General features: G+C 40.6%; 1 protein-coding gene across 4 annotated transcripts in view; it reads right to left on the bottom strand.

Annotated features, from left to right (window-relative positions):
- The window catches only part of GRAMD1C (GRAM domain containing 1C), a 51384-nt gene that overhangs the window by 10302 nt on the left and 21773 nt on the right, over positions 1-19309 (bottom strand). For all 4 annotated transcript variants that reach the window (XM_066569193.1, XM_066569172.1, XM_066569178.1 and 1 more), the window contains exons 5-9: positions 18895-18990; positions 17663-17743; positions 11247-11365; positions 9919-10039; positions 5959-6118 (exon numbers count right to left, since the gene is read on the bottom strand). In XM_066569193.1, coding sequence (XP_066425290.1) covers positions 5959-6118; positions 9919-10039; positions 11247-11365; positions 17663-17743; positions 18895-18990 — 577 coding nt within the window. The remainder of the gene's footprint in view (positions 1-5958; positions 6119-9918; positions 10040-11246; positions 11366-17662; positions 17744-18894; positions 18991-19309) is intronic.

Below are 19309 nucleotides of genomic sequence, written 5' to 3'. Positions count from 1 at the left end.
AACCAGGTAGACTCCCAAGCAGTTCTTCCCTCCATACCTATTGAACAGGAACACAAGGGGCACCCTGCTCCATTTTGCAGTTCCCAAAAATGCATGGAGAGGCTCAAAGGCCACCATCTATTTCAAAGCCACCGAGCACCCCAGTGGCATTCTGTGGCTGCAGCACTGATCTTTGCTATTTCTGCTTCTTGGTGGTTGCTGGCATGACTCAGCTTTGTGGTTTTCTCAGCCACGCTTGCAAGAGATAAGGGATAGAACTATAATCCTGGAGGGCAAGCAGTTTCCTGTGCCAATCCCAACTCAATCTGCTTATGCTTTAGAAAGAAGTCAATCCTAAACTATAATTACCAGCAAGACAAACAAGCCCCCCCAGCACCACACATCACTAAAATGAAACAAGCAGCCCAAAAGCAAGTCTTGCAGCAGACAGACACAACCTTTCAACTGATACAAATGAATGCTCAGGGCTAGGAAAGGTCAGTGCCATTTACAAATGCAAAGGAGCCTGAATATCACGCTGTAGTTCACAAGCTGCCTGCAGGCTAATGTTACAGCACTTAAAACATTCCTGGCTTGGTAGCAGTCAGTATTGATAAGGCAAATGCACCAACTGAACAACCACAGCAGTCCCCAAGGAAACCCAGTTCTGACTGAGCAGACTCCCTCTCTAGTGCTGCTCCTAGCCTGCTAGAACATCTGCCTCCAAAAAAGCTCTCCTTGATCTCATCAGACTTCAAAGCAGGACCCCAAAAGAGAAGCGTGAGTGCTGTGGTTTTGTGCTTGCACAAGAGGTTGACTTCCTCTCCATGCCGTGTTCTGCTTATGCAATTGTAATTCCACACAATTATGAGATGGGACAGAAAGCAAACACACATTTCAAGAGGCCTATTTAACCAGTCCATACACAGTCATTACACGTAGAATATGAATTCTGCTCTGCTGAAACATTGAAGCAGGAAGCCAGAATTTCAGCCTGAGTTTTCAGCTTTTACTCACTGTATTTTCTCTCCTAACTGAATCTAACTCTAACAAAAGGCAGGCCAAGTGAACTGTAAGTTTGACCTAATTTAACAAGACCTCTACATTACAGATCTCTCCTTTCAGAGTGCACTACCCACATCCTCTCTTTTGCTAAGAGACAGGAAGTTTCAGATACTGATGCTGACCTCCCCCGCTCCTACTGTGCTTGAGCTACTAGGCAATTCACACCTAGTTACTGTGGTTGAGTGTTACTCAGCTGGACGTTGACATGCCCAAGGAATCTGCTACCACTTCAAAAAAAAATAAAGACACCCAGACACATGATCAAGCCACCAGATAAGCATCAGATCAGTTTTGTCAGCTATTTGTATATGTCTTAGCAAACACAAGATAACACAAGTTACCTCTGCCCCAGTGAGCCTGAGCTAAACAACTTGAAATGCCTGAGGACAGCTGCTATTTTTCTGCCGATGCAAGGTAATTTGGTATGCCAGGGCAACTTGTGATATGCACAAAGCCCATGCTTTATTACCATAAGGTGCAGATCTTGCTACCAAGCTCTATTACTCTGAGTCTATCCTCTTTCTAGTGAGTTTGAACAAAAAGCACCCACAGGTCTATACAAAACTTCCCCGAAGCTAATCTACCTACACTAGCTCTATATAGTCATGTCTCTAATAAGGAATAGTCAATGAAGTGCCAATTAAGTGCCTGAGTATCTACTGAGAAATATGTTTTCTATTTACAATCCTTCTCAGCTCTTGGAAGAAACAAAGGAGTTTTTTTAATGTTGTTAGCACATACAGCAGTAATTTTCAGAAAATCCAAGCTAAACCTGAGTTTACATATCAGGCCCATCAGCTACTTTAGATGCTAGGATTCAAACAGCTGTTCTCCAGAAAACTGTAAACTTTCTGGACAATGAGTCTGGAAGGTGCATGTATACATAAATGCTGTGAGTTCCACATCTGTGGAACCAAGTAGCAGGATACACTAAGAACTTGACAAGCTTCAAGTCACTTCCATCTGGGCTTCTCAAAATTTGTCTGTAGAAATTCTAGATGAAGCAGTGAGCACAAACAGTAGCACAGCAATGAATAAGCATACACTTTATACACTTGTCATTTGAACAGAACAGGCAGCCTTAACCACTTATTTCTGCTACAAGTGAAGATGCATGTTTGTCTACGGTTTCATTTCACACAGGTAAACTTGCCTTTGTTTTTCACAACAGTAGGGCAACACAAAGCATTTTACCCTAAGACTGGCATGGAATGCTCTTTATTAACAAAGTGTTTCGTGCAAATACAGAGATATCAGTTTAACTCCTTCACTTTCAGAGCTGTTCTAACCCCTCAGCAGCATATAATTATCAATGCTAACTTTCTTAACCTGAATACATTTATAGCTAAATTGGAGCTGTCTGCTAAAAGAACATGAGATTATTCTGACTTTAGGTAAGGATCACTAGGGACCCAAAAACACAGAAGTAAGCATATCACCCAGAGTGTTCTGGTTCAGGCTAACGACAGCAGGGTCTATTCCCTCCCCCACTACTGCTCTGCACTTCCTAAGGTCATTTTCATCACTGCAAGGCAAGCTGTGAAATAATGTTTGAATATAATACCATTATGCAGCAGAGATGGTAGAGGTTTAAAGACATCTGCAGTGCAAAAAAAGAGACAGAAAATGAGGGGTGGAATGGGGCAGTAAGAAAACCACTATTATTAAAATTCCCCTCAACAACCAACAGCAAAAAGCTAAACACATACCACATGCAAATTAAGAAAGCTGAACTGATAAAAGCAGAGGCTATCAAACAAATTAGTAAGAAGGTTGATTTTTCCACTCCACAGAGTTGGGGGAGGATCAGGATTTTGAAAAGTATGTATGCAAATCTTGGCACTGTTGAACATTTTTATACCGCTGTGGATAGGGAAAAATTACAGGCTGTATGAAAGATATGTAGGTAGAAGCTTTTAACCAAAAAATACCTGAAATCAAGTGAATAAAACCAATTTCTAGAAGTGAACATGTTTCAGACATCATCTATTTAAAGACTGTATCAGCGGTATTAACCATTTTCAGAGAATTCTCCTATACTTTAAGTACAGAATTATCATGGGGAACTATTAAGTAAGTATTGTCACAATGCTAGCTTTTTCCAGTTCACAAAATAAAAAATCCCCACCAATTTTTGCCTTCAGGTGACTTAAACATATAACCTCCAAACACCAAAATAAATAATTTTTTTCAACAAAGTATATCCTTTCAGTATTTTGATTAAAATGCCAATAAGATAACAGGGCTACTCTTCCTTACAGACAATGCATATCCAAAATTTTGTATTGGGGGGGAAGAGGGGGACAACTAGTACAGGGCTGAACCTAATTTCAACTGTCCTGCATTTTAAACACTGTTTGCCCTCATACCACTATCTGCAAGCAGTCAAGCCTCTGCTGTGTCCATCTTGCAGCACCATGGTGCAGGCAGGTATGCTCTCCTGCAGATCACACATTTAAGGTGGTTATTAGTACACACAGAAACAACACAGTAAGTCTGTCATGTTACACAAGGAGAACAGAAATGTGTGATCTCCCTGCATACAGTAGAGCCTTCTAGCAGAAAATACTGTTTTCCCTGTATCCTCCTTCCCCCTTCTATCTTTGAAGTATTTCATGTTGCCGAACACGGTCATGGAAAACAGACAAACAAACAAACTACTAAAGAGTCTTGAGGAAATTATAAAGATCTCCTGGCTCTGTGTTAGAGACACGTATTCTGTGCTTGAACTAAAATCTGTTTTCTGAAATTCAGAATTCAGGCCACAGATATTAATGTTTAGCTTAGCCAAAAGTTTGTCATGGCTCAGGATTTATACTCTGATTTATGAAACTGGACAAAAACACCAAGATGCAGGTCAGTAGGCCAGTGGGGCACAGTGGGATGCAGACCCCCATCCCCAAGGTGAGAACTGCTTAGGACAAGGGAATTATTGCTGTGAAGAACAACAGTCTTGAGCTTGCCCCTCACCTTATTTGCTAGGACACCTCCATGGGCAGCCTGAGTATGAGCCAGAGGACACAAGAGAAATTAATCGCATGGGTAAACCTTTGCCATGTAGGAAAGCTAGTTTCATTTGCGTGAAGGAATTCACCTTGTAAGAGTGTGGGGCAACTGCAACAGAAAACAGACAGAGAAACAGAAGAAAAAAATTCTAAGCATGAAGATTCTGAGAGAAAAGATTAATGTTGTGAGTCTAGAAAATCCTGTTCCGAATAAAAAAAGACTAGTCTTGGGGAAGGGAAGAGAAATAAGAAAGTCAGGTTTTTTTTTATTAAAGTTATATCTCCAGTTTAATATGCTCTATTTATTCAACATCACTAATGCAGGCATGACAGGGAATATTTACTGCTATTTTTTAGGTACTAGCAGCAGGAAAGACAACAGGACCACTTTTTAATCAGTTTAACTGGAGACCTTTGCCATAAAAAATAAAATCCAGAGACAGAAGAGAGATGTAGTAAAAGGAAAATAGGAAAGCTGAAAACTATCTAAAACATCCAAAAGCCAGAACTTTCTGCTGCTCTAAGAGATACACCTGTGAAAGAGTAAATTAATTTTTGAAGCTTGTTAAGTGTGTAGGAGTCCAGCATAAACAACAGACTCTTTAAGTAGGTATATTCACAAAAATTTTAATGCCTGACATACATTGAGTTGAATCTGAACTCAAGCCAACACAGAAGCAGTATGGGGGAGCAACAGCAAAGTTAACTGAATATAACCATATTCCCAGGCAAAAATCACAACTTGAAGGCAGCCAACTCAAACTGTAACTCTGAAAGCCTTCCTGCACACCTCAACAATCCCCCGTAACAACACCTGCAAACAACTTCAGTTGTCAACTCTGAAAACAAGTCACAAAATTTCTCAGTGAGATTAAGAACTGCCTTCAATTAACTAAACTGCTCTATTGCTGCCAACAAGTGATGAAGTAAGTTCTCTTTGCACGTGAAAGAAATATACAGCTGCTACTGAGCACATTACTACTGCTGGAGTTTTCTGTCCTTTTTTTCTCACCACCGTATAAACCTTGGAACCAATACAGGTTGTGCACACTTCACATTAAAAGCATTTACAGAACCCAAGATTCAGATATTACAGAATATCCCCCAAAGTTCAATGAGCTGTCTGAACAACTACAGCCTTTGGCACAGAAAACTTCCCCAGGTAAGTGAAAATCTCACCATAGAAAGTGAGAACTTGTCAGGGGCTACTGTGGAACCACAGCACAAGCACCCACAAATCTCAGCACAAACACCCACAAATCTCAGCACAAGTCTGTCATCCAGGTACCTATGCTTCTTCTATCTTGTACTGGGTAATGAGATATGAGGTTGGTATATTAGGATCCACTGTTAGCACAGAGAGTGAAAGCTGCTGCAAGATATCCATTAAGGTTTTTCATTTTCAGATCAGACTCAGAATACACACTATACTCTCATGAAACCCTGGGCTTTCAGTAAGTTCCTCAGCTTACTCCACCAATAACAATGAAGCCCATAAGCCTTAAGCAAGTACAAGTGTAAAGAAGGGGGTTGGGGGAAACTTTCAGAAACTTAAGTACAGCCTGAAATGTTTCCTCTCAGTTTCCAAGAAATACAAACAAAGGAAAGAAACATCTTTGAAATTAGCACCACCCCATTGTCAAGAAACTTCTAGTTTAAACTGTTGGCAACTCTCTACCCACCAAAAGAGAGAAAGAAAACCACAATTTCTTTGTTTTCATTCTAAATACCCAACAGCTTTTTCCCTCACAGAAACAAAGATTAAAAAATGCTTTTGCTGCAATTCTGTGAAACAAATAAGCAAACAAGTTTCATAAGATCAGAAAGTTCTCTAACTTTCTCCACAAGTGAGATGGAACACCAAAGTCATGTTGTTTTACAGATCCCAACTTTAAAAAAAGAGATTTACCTTCTTCACTATCTGAAGCACTGCTCTTCTCTGGAAGATTTTCATTCTCGTTAAGGTCTAAGGACTTTTCTAAAGACCTGCTCCTAACTAGCTTAGCAGGTTTTCTTTCTGAAGATGGAAGAGGACTCTTTATTTGCTTCTCACTTGAGGACTCCTCCACCTGAAACAACCAAGAGCAGAAAAAGATATCAGCAATCAGAGACCATTAAAAAAAAAACAAACAAAAAAAAAAAAACAGAGAAAGTTACTATAAAAGAAGACAGCCATACAAAGTAAGCCACAAGTTCTGTCTGCTCAATTACCACACAGTCAAGCACTAATTTCCCCCTTGCTCCTCTACCCCAGCTAACCTCTCTTCCCTTTATTTAAATATTTCACTGAACTCTGGTAACAAGAAACAGACTTACTTGTATGTACTGATGGTACCAAGAGCTCCCTTAAATGGGACAGTCCTCTTGCACCCATCTGCACAGTTTGGGCCCCTTCCCTGCTTCAACACTCACATTTATAAATTAATTAACCTTACACAGATTTACTTTACATTCATCAGGTCAGTTTTTCCTAACAGTTTAGCAAGGGTCCAACAACCCAGAGGGGAAGCACAAAGAAACAGGCAGGGTGCCCCTCTTTCAGCAAGATTAGATTACCCCAATTACATATTTGAAAACTTCTTATTTTGTAGGATGCCATCACCCTTAGAAAAAAGAAGTTTTAAAATACTGTCTAGAGCCATCCTACTTATAAAATATTACTTCTCACAAACAAAGCAATGGAGTATCATTTGCCATCTCCAATATGTAAGCAAGAAGGAAATCCCTCTGAACATCAGTCACTGAATCAATAATGCAGCTCTTAACCTTAAACAAGAACTGTCAGCTAAGCATGTATGTCATTGCACACTTAAATAAGTAAATCTCCAGGGAAACTATATGGACAAAGTTTGTGTATCTAAAAATGCCACCCAAAAAGTTTAGCTACCAGCTTTGAATCAGTTTTCATTCTAAACCTCTCCTCAAGGCCCCACTGCCACCCGTGGAACATCGGGATGAAGAGCAGCACAGCCCCAGAAGAGCAGTGTGTGGACCACAGTAAATATGATCAGGCCACCTCAACTGAGTTGTTCTGACTCATCTGCAAAACCATCATCCCTAAAGAGTATTCAGCATTGACTCAAGAAAGCAAAAGCATCCACTGCTGGAACAATCATCATGTACTTCCTGTACTTCTTGGGTCTTTTAAAAAATAAAAACCTGTTACTTTTCTTGTGCAGCCAAGGGCTATTAGGTGGTGGGTGGCTGGAAAACAGAGACAGGCATAAATCTGACTGCAGTATAAGCAGACAAAAGTACTCCTTCGGGGTCAAAAAAATATAGAGGACTGAATCAGAAAAACACATCAGTTAACAAATGCTCCTATTGAGTGAAGCTGCCATGTAAGTTATACTCAGTCACATAACAGGATCTAGGACAGAACCAACATTAAATGTCAAAATACCAATACAGATGGAAGTCCAAAAGGAGCTAGTTGCAACAGAACAGCCTAAAAATTGACACTCTGATCCAGCACAAACCCAAGGAACTCTCATAGCATTTTGACAACAATCACAATCTAGTGAAGCAAGGTTCCCACCAGCAGCATAAGAGCAGCCCACTATGGCACAAGCAGAGCAGGGAAGCCAGGCTCAAGTCATAAGACAAAAGCAATAGCTCTTAGGAAAAAAAAAAAGCTTTTCATGTAGTTATGGAAGAAGAGATTCAAGCTGGGGCTTTTGCAATAACTGATTGAGTTTAAAGACAGAACTCATGGGGGTTTGGGTTGGTTTGCATTTTTTTCACACTAAAGAGTAAAGATTTTAAGATCTGTCAGCTGGAATTAAAGATGTATAATTTATTCCCAATTGTACATTTATCTCCTGAGCGAGTCCAGTAGTGCTAAGCTCTGTGCCAAGGGCTTTTTGGTTTCCAGCCTGTGAACAGCAAGATCTGGGACTGGAAGGCCTCCCTATAAGGGGAGGAGGGAAGATGATGGTTGCAAAAACAGGCAACAAGGTGGCTCCCACATTCACATGTACTGAGAGGGCAGGTAAGTCACATAAACTTGTGTCAATCAACACAAGACAGCCATTAACAATATTTTTTTCAAGATGGGCCAAATACTAAACCTTCACTATTCAGATCTTCATCTTATAAGAGCTTTGGGCCTTACTTTGTCTATCAGAGCAGTAAAGGGAATTTAAGCCTGTTTCCCTCCAGTCTTTGGAAGGTGGTTAAGCCTGCTTTGTGTCGTCACTATGATGACTTCTGATAAATACATTCTAAGCACTAATGCCTCCTCCAATTGCCCTTGTGGTTCTACAAAATATGCTGCAATCCTGGGACTGTGGAGTGAGCATGGATATTCTTGAGTAATGCCAAGTGACACATACAGCTAAACAAAATCATTGTGCACTTTAGCTACCCTGAAACAGTAAACAGTTTAGTTATACATTTATCAAGACTGCACTTTTACACTATAATTAAAAGACTTTTCAGAGGCAGTTTATTCAAGGCAGAAGACTGGCATTTTTGCAGACCAAATCCCCAGGCATTCCTCCTTACCAAGATGCCAAATTAGATTTAGCACCTGCAAGAGTGCCACATCTCGGGGTGTGGCTTCTTTTCCAGGCACAGCAATTATCTTCAAATGGCTTGTTCTTGTGCAAGTAAGACTTACAAGTGCAAACTAAGGCTACCTGTGTAGATTTTTAGTTATCCCAAACAGTCCAAATTCCAGCAGCATCCTCAGTCCCCTCAGGCCTCCCCTACCACTCTCCAAAAATCTTGTTTCATACTGCTTGAGTGATGGGTACTCCATAAGGAGTACCCATCAGTCAAGCAACTATGCTTTTAACATCTGAGAAACACCAATATTCTTTGCTGGATACGAGTCTCTAGCCATTAACTTGGATTTTGGCAAAATTATTTAAATCCTACTTAACCTCCAGATCAGTTTCAGCAAGTGACAAAAGCCAGAAGATTTAAAGGGTAGGGTAGTAAAAACTATTAAGATAATCTCCTTCCTTCCTTCACATATTCTCCTAAGCAAAACTGGCAATTAAGTACCCAACCCTAGTGAAGCTTATAAAAAAATGCATTAGCGGTTTATTTTCTTTTCCAAGACCTTTGGGACACCTAATAACCAAGAGAAAATATCTGCAACTTTTTAGGACTACAGCTGCACACAGGAGCCCCAGTAACTGTGCTAGACACTGTGCCCATCTCATATCACTACTAATGCACTTGCTGCTCACACTAGCCAAACACATTCACAAATTCATACAACATGAGTGAGCACAAGTGAGCATTCATGCTTGTTAGTTGTACTAACCCAAGGCATCAAGGTCAAGGTGAAATTCATCTTCATTATAGCAAGTAGGGGGGCTTTCCCCTTCCTTCTGAAGCATTAAAAAAGGTTTCATATATTCACAACAGCAGACTGACCATTGAAGGCAAGAAAGACAAAGTGTAACTACCCTTTAATAAGCCTTATGTATAGGAGATACAATAAAATAAGAGGAGATATCTTTTTAAATGACAAATAAGCACAAGCAAGAAAACATTGGAAGTGAAAAAGGCATTACTTTCAAAATGCACTTGGATAAAACACAAATATGGTCCCCTTGGGAACTGGATAAGAAAAACCAAGAAATTTTGTTTCTAAAGGAAAAAGAGAAAAAAACAGACCAGGACGTAAGCCTCAGCATTACAGCAATGCTGCACAGCGAATTAGTGACAGAGCACTGCTGAAGCTTATACCAACAATATTCTCTTACACAGAATTTTGCTCATTTTCAAATTTAAGAAACATTCTTGACTTCCCAAAGACTTCCTTGGAAGGTACAATCTCCATTCATCCTATGCTTACAGACATACACGTTAAGCACATATGCTTATCAGCAAGAAAGGCTGTGTCAGCACTTACTCCTGGCAACATGTGTCTGTTGAGTGACTCTCCTTCTGTTTGAAGTGTGGGCTCACGAACTAAACCAATCATTTTGGGTAGTTTTTCATCCCTTTCTCCAGAATCATCACAAATGCTGGATCTGTCCAAAGCAAAAAGAAGATATCTTTGGAGATCTAAGCACTGAGAAATCCGAGAAAGCGTCTCGTGGGATTTTTGCATTGAAAACATGGCTGTTCAGATAACATTAAAAACTACCAGGTCATTCTTCCCACATACAGCTCATTGATATCAAGCCATCTTCCTCATTTCAGCCACCTCTCAAAACATTCAGCTTCTGATCATAAGGTTAATGACACCAAGAAAGTGAATGCTGTGAGAAATGAAAAAACATACAGCTTGTAACTAATTTGGAAAGAAAAAGCATTATGAAAGTGTCAGAAATTAATTTTTTTCTTGCACAGCTTATTCCAAAGTTGCGACTTTCTAACAGAAAAAACCCAAAACATAACAAAAAAACCCAAAAAATCCAAGCAAACCTAAAACAGAAACCAAACCAATCAAACGAAAAAAACCCCAAAAAAACTTAATAGAACATCTTTTGAAGCCTGTAATGAACTCAAGACATTTTTCTCACAAACATATTCAGATAACACAGGATTAAAGAGACAAAGTACATTGTTCCATTTTGGAGAGTCATACTTATTTACACAGAGATATGTAGAGTGCTGTTATTAGATTGACACTGGCAGGTCATAAATCAGTTCATGTTTGTTCAAAAAAATCAAGGAAATTTTCAAAAATTCACATCATTATTATTACAATTATTCTGGCTTGTTATATTATTATTCCTGTTTCTTAATTCAAGCTGAGGACAATACAAAAATAAGCTAAGACATCAGATATCAGGGGAACAAGGCAAAACAAGTATTTCAGTCTCCGCAGAGGATGGGGAGAAAGAAAGCATCTGAACCATAATAATGCTCCATTCTATGCAAACCTTCCAAACTGTTGAAGGGCATTAAGGTGCTAGATGGACTAGGCACCATCACGCAAAAAGGCTGCTATTTAAGCTACCCTGCGCTGGTCCCCAAGCAGACCTAGGGAGAGAACAAGATGTTCCTCTCTCCTCTTCTAAGGGGCCTCAGCTACACTGCTACTATTTTAGCAAATTCACATAGTTAAGTTTGTATGCACACTCAGTCTATGCAGTTCAGAGCTTTGCATCCTTTTACTACAGGCTCAGCCATTCTGGTAAGGCTACAGCAGCTCTTTAGAAACTGAGTTTCTAAGAAAGAGGACACTGCTTCTCCCCAGATGTTTCAATAGGCTGTACAGCCTCTCCTTACCGAGACTGCCCGTTGTCCTCTGACGATGAGTGGAAGCTCTCCATCTCCTCGCTGTTCAGGCCCAGCTCAGAGCCATAGCTCTGGTGCACCAGCTGCCAGAATTCCTGCTTGGTCAACCTCTGAAACAAAGTAGGCTAGTCAAGAACCACGGTATGGAACAGTAAGGCACTGGAGGAAAAACAGCAACAAGTTTGTATTACACCACAGCCTTTAACCTCAATTCTGACAAGGACCGAAAGCATTCAGGTATCATGTTCCAAGATTGGGTTTCAGCATTTTGGGCAACTGTACTCCTGTCTACTCCACACTCCCACTGCTGTTTAACCAACCATACCAGGCATAAGAAAAATCATCATTTTAAGAAAACACACACTTGTAGCCATTACTTACTTCTTCACATGTCACCTATATTTTCACAGATACCTTCAAGGTACCTCCCTCTTGAACTTCACTTGATATGGCACAAGGTAAGTAATTACCTCTTTGATTCTGAACAAACTGCTTAATAGATACCTGTTTCCTGAGGATGTTCAGAGAACTTTACAAATTGTGGCAGGCTAGCATTTCAGTCACTACACTGGTGTCTAGGTCAACCAACTGTCCACTTTGCCAAGGGGGGACAGAAGGTCCTCACTTTGTACCACCAGCATCCTCTTAATGAAAAGTAGTTGCTTTTCTTCAGGATTACCTTGATTGAGGACTAGCTAAGTATTCTCCTTCTCTACAATATCTCTATCCTGTTCCAAGAATTCCCACACCTACCGAGACATTTTTAAGTTCTCTTAAATTGTCAGGAAAGCTTGGAGGTGAAAGTATGACACACTCGTATCTGCAAAGTAAGCAATGAGTTTCAAAGTCCACCTTGGCTGTAAAGGGCTTGGGGGGGAGGGGGTGTGCAAAAAAAAGAAAGAAAAAAAGGAAATAAAAGGTTTTGGTATTTAACAGAGCTCAGAGAGCAATACTAGCGATCTTAAAACAGGAGACACCACACTGGAAAATGTGCCTCGGCCACCATCCATATTGATCAAGGGAACAGAACTGTGCTAATGAAGCAGTAACACAAGTAGTGCTTACTATTTGCATGAAATGATGACATTAAATACCCATGCATTATTTAAAAGGCCTTTAAATGATCCTCTCCACCCGCTTGCTTCACCTGAAGAGTGTTAGTTACAGCACCCGCAATTTTAGACAGGCACGGAGGAGCTGACCCGCACTCAGGATGTAAATTCGTGCCCGCAGCAGCCCCGGCGCTGCCCGGGCTGCCGGCACTCCCCGCGCCCCGTCCCGCTCCGCGACCCACCTGGCGCGTCCCGCGGGGCAGCGCCGCTCCCGGGACAGCCCCGCTCCCGCCGGGAGCCGCCGCCGCGCTCCCACTTCCTGCTGGGCGGCGGCGCCGGGGCCGGGGCAGCGCCTTCCTCGGCTGCCGCCGCCGGCCCGGGGCGGGACAGAGCCAATCTCGGCCGCCGCCGCCGGGCCGGGCCCCGCGGGGATCCCGCTGTCCCCTCGCCCCCGCTGCGGGATCCCCGCGCTGCATCGCATCGCACGGGAACCGCTCCCCCCGAGGGCCGGGACAAATAGCCCAACTCGGGAGACGAGGAAGAGTTTTTCCCTCGGGTATTTTCCAGCACACCACGGTTTTTGTGCTGGCAACAAGCACTCTATTGGCAGAGATCGGTTTCAAAGTATTTAATCCTTGCGAGGGCAAAGTAAACATTAAAACACAAACACACAGCTGTAAAGCAAGGGTCATAGCAGCTAACGCCAGGCTCCCTCTGCACGCGGGTTTGTTCTACAGAGCAATGCAGTGCTGAAACACATGCATCCACTTACAGCTGGCCTTACTTTCCCCAGGCATTCTGTCTTTGAAGCAATAAACTCATAACCACAAACAACTACCTACAGCTGTTCGTATTAAATGGCCAAAACCAGGGGTGGGCATTACATGGTTTCAAAATACAACTGAGGTGAATCTTTAGCTAACACACCTTCCAACTAGGAATCAAAGGACAGAAATAAAACCATTTTCATTTCTGTTGCCCAATATTGCCAATGCCTTGATTCCCAGTCATAATGGCAGTCGTAATGGAGTGAACATTGCTAATTAAATTGACCAGTATGTTCTGTCTATGGGCAAATCAGTCTGCCCTTTTACAGTCAGCTCAATAGTTCGAGGAAAGCAGAGAAGCTTTTCAGCTTCTATAAAGAAATCTGTAAAGCTGTTTCCTGTTGTTTTGTAAAAGCAATGTTACCAACTTCTTCTTCTAAAACAGGATTCTTCCACTCTGCTCAATTATTCCTAGCTCAGCTAGATATAATAAGTTCTTAATGGTCACAAGCCAAGATCAAAGGAGACTTGCTTTATCGTATCAGAAAGAGTCAGTTTTGAAAACAAAAAAGGGCATAAATTTTCTGGGTCAGACTTCTGCTTCTGAGAGATGCTTTAGAGAAGCTCTGAAGCTTGAAAGGCGAAATCTAAACATTCATTACTTTGCCCATTCAAGGTGATGGTCTACACCGCATTCTTCCTCAGTTCTCTTTGTATACAAAAACAAAGGCTACAAGAAGCAGCTGGGATACACTTTTGTCTTTTCAAGCAGAGCACAGATCATCAATACTTTGCTTCATGCCAGACAAAGCAGTGTCATGGCACAAGCAATACTACAGAGTACCACCGACAGAAGCAAAGCTGATGATTTTTACCCTCTATGGACAAATGCAGAAATAAGAACAAGACCTGCCATACAGGTTGACTAAAGAGACAGCCCTCACCACGCATCACACTTCTACCAGGCAACTCTGATACAGAATCCTGATTGTTTGCAGAACAGGGGAGGGAAACAGCAAATTTTCCCTCTAATTGCCTAAACATGAAGCTCAGAATCAAACCAAGTCTTCTTACATCTCTTAAATTAATCTTGTTGTACACAAAGGTGCAAATAAACATCTCTCTTTTCACAACCTTCCCTAAGAAACTGCTGGGGAAGGCAGAACTGCTGTCCTGGGAGATGTTTGCCACAAGAAGCCCAGGTGATCAGAAATTCTGGTCCCTTCTCACACCTCTAGACTTACCTGCTACAATGTCTTCGGAGACAGGTGCAAATCTCTACCCAGCAAAGCAAAAGAAGAACAATAGGAAAATAAATCTAATTCTAAGGCAAAGGACTCATGGGAATTGAGACCGATTAAGTTAAGATCTTGTTCCATTAGAAATAAGGAGCGCTGTGTTTGTTTGGGATTTGAATGACCTGCCTAATTACATTTTAATTTGTTCCTTCTCCCTTAAACTTGAAGGATATTTGACACCTGTAAGGTTTAGGAAAATAAAGCAAAACAGTGAATGGCACTGCTCTTCTTGTCAATAGCAACCATGAATAAATTCCTTGTGCCAATCTGGAAAGCCCACTACAAAATAGGATTTTTGACTGATTTTAGAAACTGAAGTATTTTGAAAGCTGCAGTGGATGTGGAAGCAGCTATCTCTTTTATCAAGACTGGTGTCATGTCTCTTCCAGACCTGCATTAATGATTCCTTATTTTCCATGATGCTGGATCATTTAAAACACAATGGCAAGGTAAAAGCCTACAAGACTCACTCTGCACATGTTTTGCAACAGGGATGGAAAAAAAAATAAAGTGGAATTTTCCTCCAAAGAAAAAAAGTCTTTCCATGGACATTTAAAAATGAAAAAGCCTAAGAAAGACTCACGTTAAGAAGAAAGGACCCACTGACTTGCAGAGGAACTAGAGTTGAAGGGCACCAAACACACTATAGTGTATTCTGAGCAAGGTCTAAAGAAGTTACGAGCTACAAAATTGTAACTGAGCTGAAGAGGACTAGGAGTCCTGTCAGAGCAGTGGTGCAAGCTGGGGGAAAGCATCTTGATGGATGAAGTAAGTTTGGGCACAGAATAGCATGTAACCATTTGCTGGTTCTCTTGCACAGTGCAAGTCACTTCTAACCGAAAGGCAGACTTGTCAAAGCACTACTTGTTCAACCACCGAGGACATGCAATATTTGGGAGGTACAAGGCAGAATGGCCACCAGATGGAGATCTGGGAAAGGGTATGAGGCTGACCCCCCACCGACAAGTTCTGCAGGTGGTGAAAGCTTAAGGTGAATCAGGTAAAGCAGACAGGTCACCCCTCAGAGGTGAGACTTCATAGCACAAAATCTGTGCCCAGAAGCGCTGAAGAGGCCAGGGACTAAAATTTACCTTGGTACAACCATGATTTGAAGCAAATGTAATTCCAGTCCCCTGGATCCAAATCCTGAAAACTGGGGATTCTTCACTGTCAGGTGGTGCAAACCAGGACTATGACACCTAAAGTAAGATTTATACTTTTGATGACAACTTTATTTCATAATTTAACTGTTGGATGTCATCTCCAGGTCTAGAAGATGTGCTTCAGAAAATAAACAAGCTATTCACAGGCTTCAAAACATTTAGTTACTGGCAGAGGAAACATTAAAACCAGCTCCTTTTGGAACTGGTTCCAGAGTGACATTTGTTTTTTGTCAAAAGCCGTACAAATTCTGATGGCATCCCTTTGATCACTGAAGCCAGGAACACCAAACTCCGCATACTCAGGCGCTGCATACCATGGCAGGGCCTCGGGTATATGGGACTTTTTCCAAATGTATGCTGTTCCTGACATTGGAGTGGTGGGGAGAAAACAGCAAAACTGCTTGAAAACACCAAAGGCTCTCTTTTAGTATTAGTTCAGTAGACAGCTGCCATTCTAGTAGTGTCAGTGGATCCAGCTCCAGCAACTTCAGTTTCTACTTTCAACTCCACAGTGCCCCTCTATAGCTTTATCTAGTAAAGAATATCATAAAGAAGGCTGACAGGTGACTCACATTCTAGCAGAGAATCAGAAGTCATTACTACGTTTCAGAAGTAGGAGCTCAACCTAACAGAAATCCTGTTTCAATAATAGTTCTAAACATACTACATTAAAAAGCCCTACATACACCTCATGACCATGCTCCATTTTACAATTAACAACCCCAAGCAGAAATTCTCATAAACAGATTTATCTTTTAACATACTGCAGTGAGGATGAAAGCAAGCTAACAGCAAGATTTGACAGAAATAAGGATAGTTCCCAAGCTACTCTAATGCACTGGTTCCTAAAACCCACTGGCTCATTTCATCTCATCTTGCATGCAGTCCATGCCTCCTGCTTTCTTATCTATCCTTTAGCTACTGTTCTCAAGTGAAAATTTGATCCTAATGTGACACTCATTTCAGTGTCAGAGAAGAAACACACAAGAAAAATTAATACTGAACAGTACAAAGCTTGTTACCTCTGTTCCAGCCCTAGGATAGGTTTGTATACCTGAATGTCCATACATTGACCCTCCAGCACCACAAACTAAGTGAATAACATAAGTGCCATTTCTGACAAACTCTGCACAATGAAAGAAAGCAAGGTTACTTCCAGTTGCCTGTTTCTGTCGAAAGGTGACAAAGTACATTGTGGCTGGATTCAAGACAATTAAATAGTATTTGATTTGAGGGACAAGGGATTTGCAAGAAACATTGGTTTTGCCTTAAATAGCACTTCCCTTTATTTTCAGTGCTTTTTTTGACAAAAAGTGCCTCTAGTCAGCCCTAAAATTCATCCAACAAAAAGAAAAAAAGTGTAGCTACTATGTGTAAGTAGTACAACAGCTTTAAATCTTTGGGGATCTTTGCAGTGTTATATATGGATATTTTGGTGTGTAATTGCAACTGAATTGAAATATTTAAACAATGAGAGACAAACAGGAAGGAATTGGTTTACAAAATTGTCTTTCTTACAAAAAAATTGTCTTGTCTGTCTTTCATGATGTTCTTTCTAAAAATGTCTCTTTTTAGAAAGATTAGCTTAAGTATCCACAAATTGCAATATAAATCAAGCTAACTAGCCAAAGTTTCCAAAATACACTTCCATATTATACAGCCTGCTTTTACTGCATTTATGCAAGGTCAGCAGAGTTGTAATGAGTTGGCTGGCAAAGGTTCAGCTAACTTATCTAAGAAGGAGTTTTGGGCTCTTTTCCTTGAAGTTTTCACTGAGAAAATCTCTTGCCTTTTTGATCACAAATTAGGCATAGAAAATGTGAAGCAAATGCATATCAATTTAGTAACATATGCTTGAGCTCATAGTGAAGAGAAGCATGCAACCTATATGCAAAGACAAAACGCTCCTTCAACAGCAGAGTTGTAGGTGGCAGTCTAAGAAGGAAAAGATGAGAATTTTGTCTGTGATCTAAAGTACAAGGAACCAAAGCAGAACATCAGATTAGAATTCTAAGTCAGAAAGGAAAAGCTAACTTCTAGTCTCTTATTCTCCAGAGGTACATCTGTCTACATTAGAAAAAGTTTATTTGGCTGCTTAACCACAGGTACTGTTGCAGACAAGCTTACCTTATCAAGCAACACATTCTGCCACAAACGGAAGATACTGAGGTAGCTTCTGTCTCTTGCACTGAATGATGTGAAGAAAAACTGCAGAAAAAAACAAAGTAAAACATAAGCTCATGTGTAGCTATTTTCAGGTATCCCAGAATGCGGTCCTTGTATCTTGAATAGCCCAAGGTCATCAGTAACAGCTTGACTCATTTCACATTCAACAAACCTGGGGTCATATTCCTCAGGTTCCACAGTTTGAATCACCATCAGTGATGATTTTCCCCAATGTCCACACAGTAAATGAAGACACTTGCTGTTCTGGCCATGTGACTACCCTTGCTATAAAGGAAGAGCTCCCTCCTCAACTTAAACACACTTAAATTTTTCCCACAGAAGGTTGAACAAATCAGAAACACATATGCCTGTTTCTCACAGGCCACAGCTATTTCCATTCTTCTGCCCCATAAGCCTTTTACTAACTTTTTCACATAAGATGATGTGAAATTAAAATAATTAAAATAGGAGATCAAATTATATGCATAATTTCAATTATTAAAATCTTTCCCATTGGAAAGCTGGGGCTTTTTTAGCAAAGAGGTCTATCTTCCTTGTCAATGAAAGTTAATGCTGGATGAATTGAGAGGGAACAGGCAAATATGATGAATCACAGTTGCTTCCCAAAGAACAGCTCCAGGTTCACAGTGGAAAGCTCTGTTCTTTGCCAAGAATTATTATTTTTCAAGCATTTATAGAAGAACTAATCACAAAGTGTATTACACATAAGACTCTGCATCATGCTTTTTAGTTTTTCAAATACACACTTAAAAACTTCATTTCCCAGCACGTGTTCTGGGGTAAATTTCTCCATTACTCAAAACCCATGACATCACAGTCCTTTTGTTTTCAGTAGTTTTTTTCAAGGAGTACTTGAAATCCAGTGACTTTGATATTTTTCCAGTATGAAGAATACACATTCTGAATTCATGCTTTGAATTAGTTTTCCTTTGAAATGTGAGACAAACTTTCACTTTCTGGTTACTGTATCAACACCACTAAGGGATTCTGCAGTCAAACTGGAGACGAATTTGCAAGCAAACGTGCACAGGGACCAAATCTAAGTCTGCCTTCTAATCCAAATCACATTTAAGCATTTGACAGGGAAGTACTTATGCAAATATAGACTAGAACAAGTGCTGTGATCAGGACTCTATCATTTAGCAAGAATATATTTAAAAACAGTTTTTTACCTTCTCTCCTTTTGTTGCTATTTGTATGGCATTTGGAATGAGACGAGCAGTCTTCTCCTTTGTCATGAAAGTTATATCCTTCAAAGCAATAGAAATCTAAGCAGAAACACATTTAATAAGACATATTAAAAATAACTTATGACTAAAAATTTAGAAGTTACAGAACATGCAAGAAGAACTCAAACTAACCCCAAACCCTGGGATGCAATTCAGATGAGATCACAAAGGGAATTACTGTCTCCATTTGCTGCTTTAACAGCAAGCATTTCAAAGTAGAAGCTGAGGTGACTTAAGAGTCATCTCCTCTTTCACATTGGGACTAGGGAAGTAAGTGGATCTTTCTGCTTTTCTTCCACTCCTCCAGCCACAATCCCAACCAAACACAAATCACAGATCTGAAAGTCAATCCCAATCA

This window comes from Molothrus aeneus, chromosome 2 (assembly GCF_037042795.1).
Source record: "Molothrus aeneus isolate 106 chromosome 2, BPBGC_Maene_1.0, whole genome shotgun sequence".
Taxonomy (NCBI): domain Eukaryota; kingdom Metazoa; phylum Chordata; class Aves; order Passeriformes; family Icteridae; genus Molothrus; species Molothrus aeneus.
The sequence above is the reverse complement of the archived record's forward strand: the minus strand, read 5'-3'. Positions and strand labels throughout refer to the sequence as shown.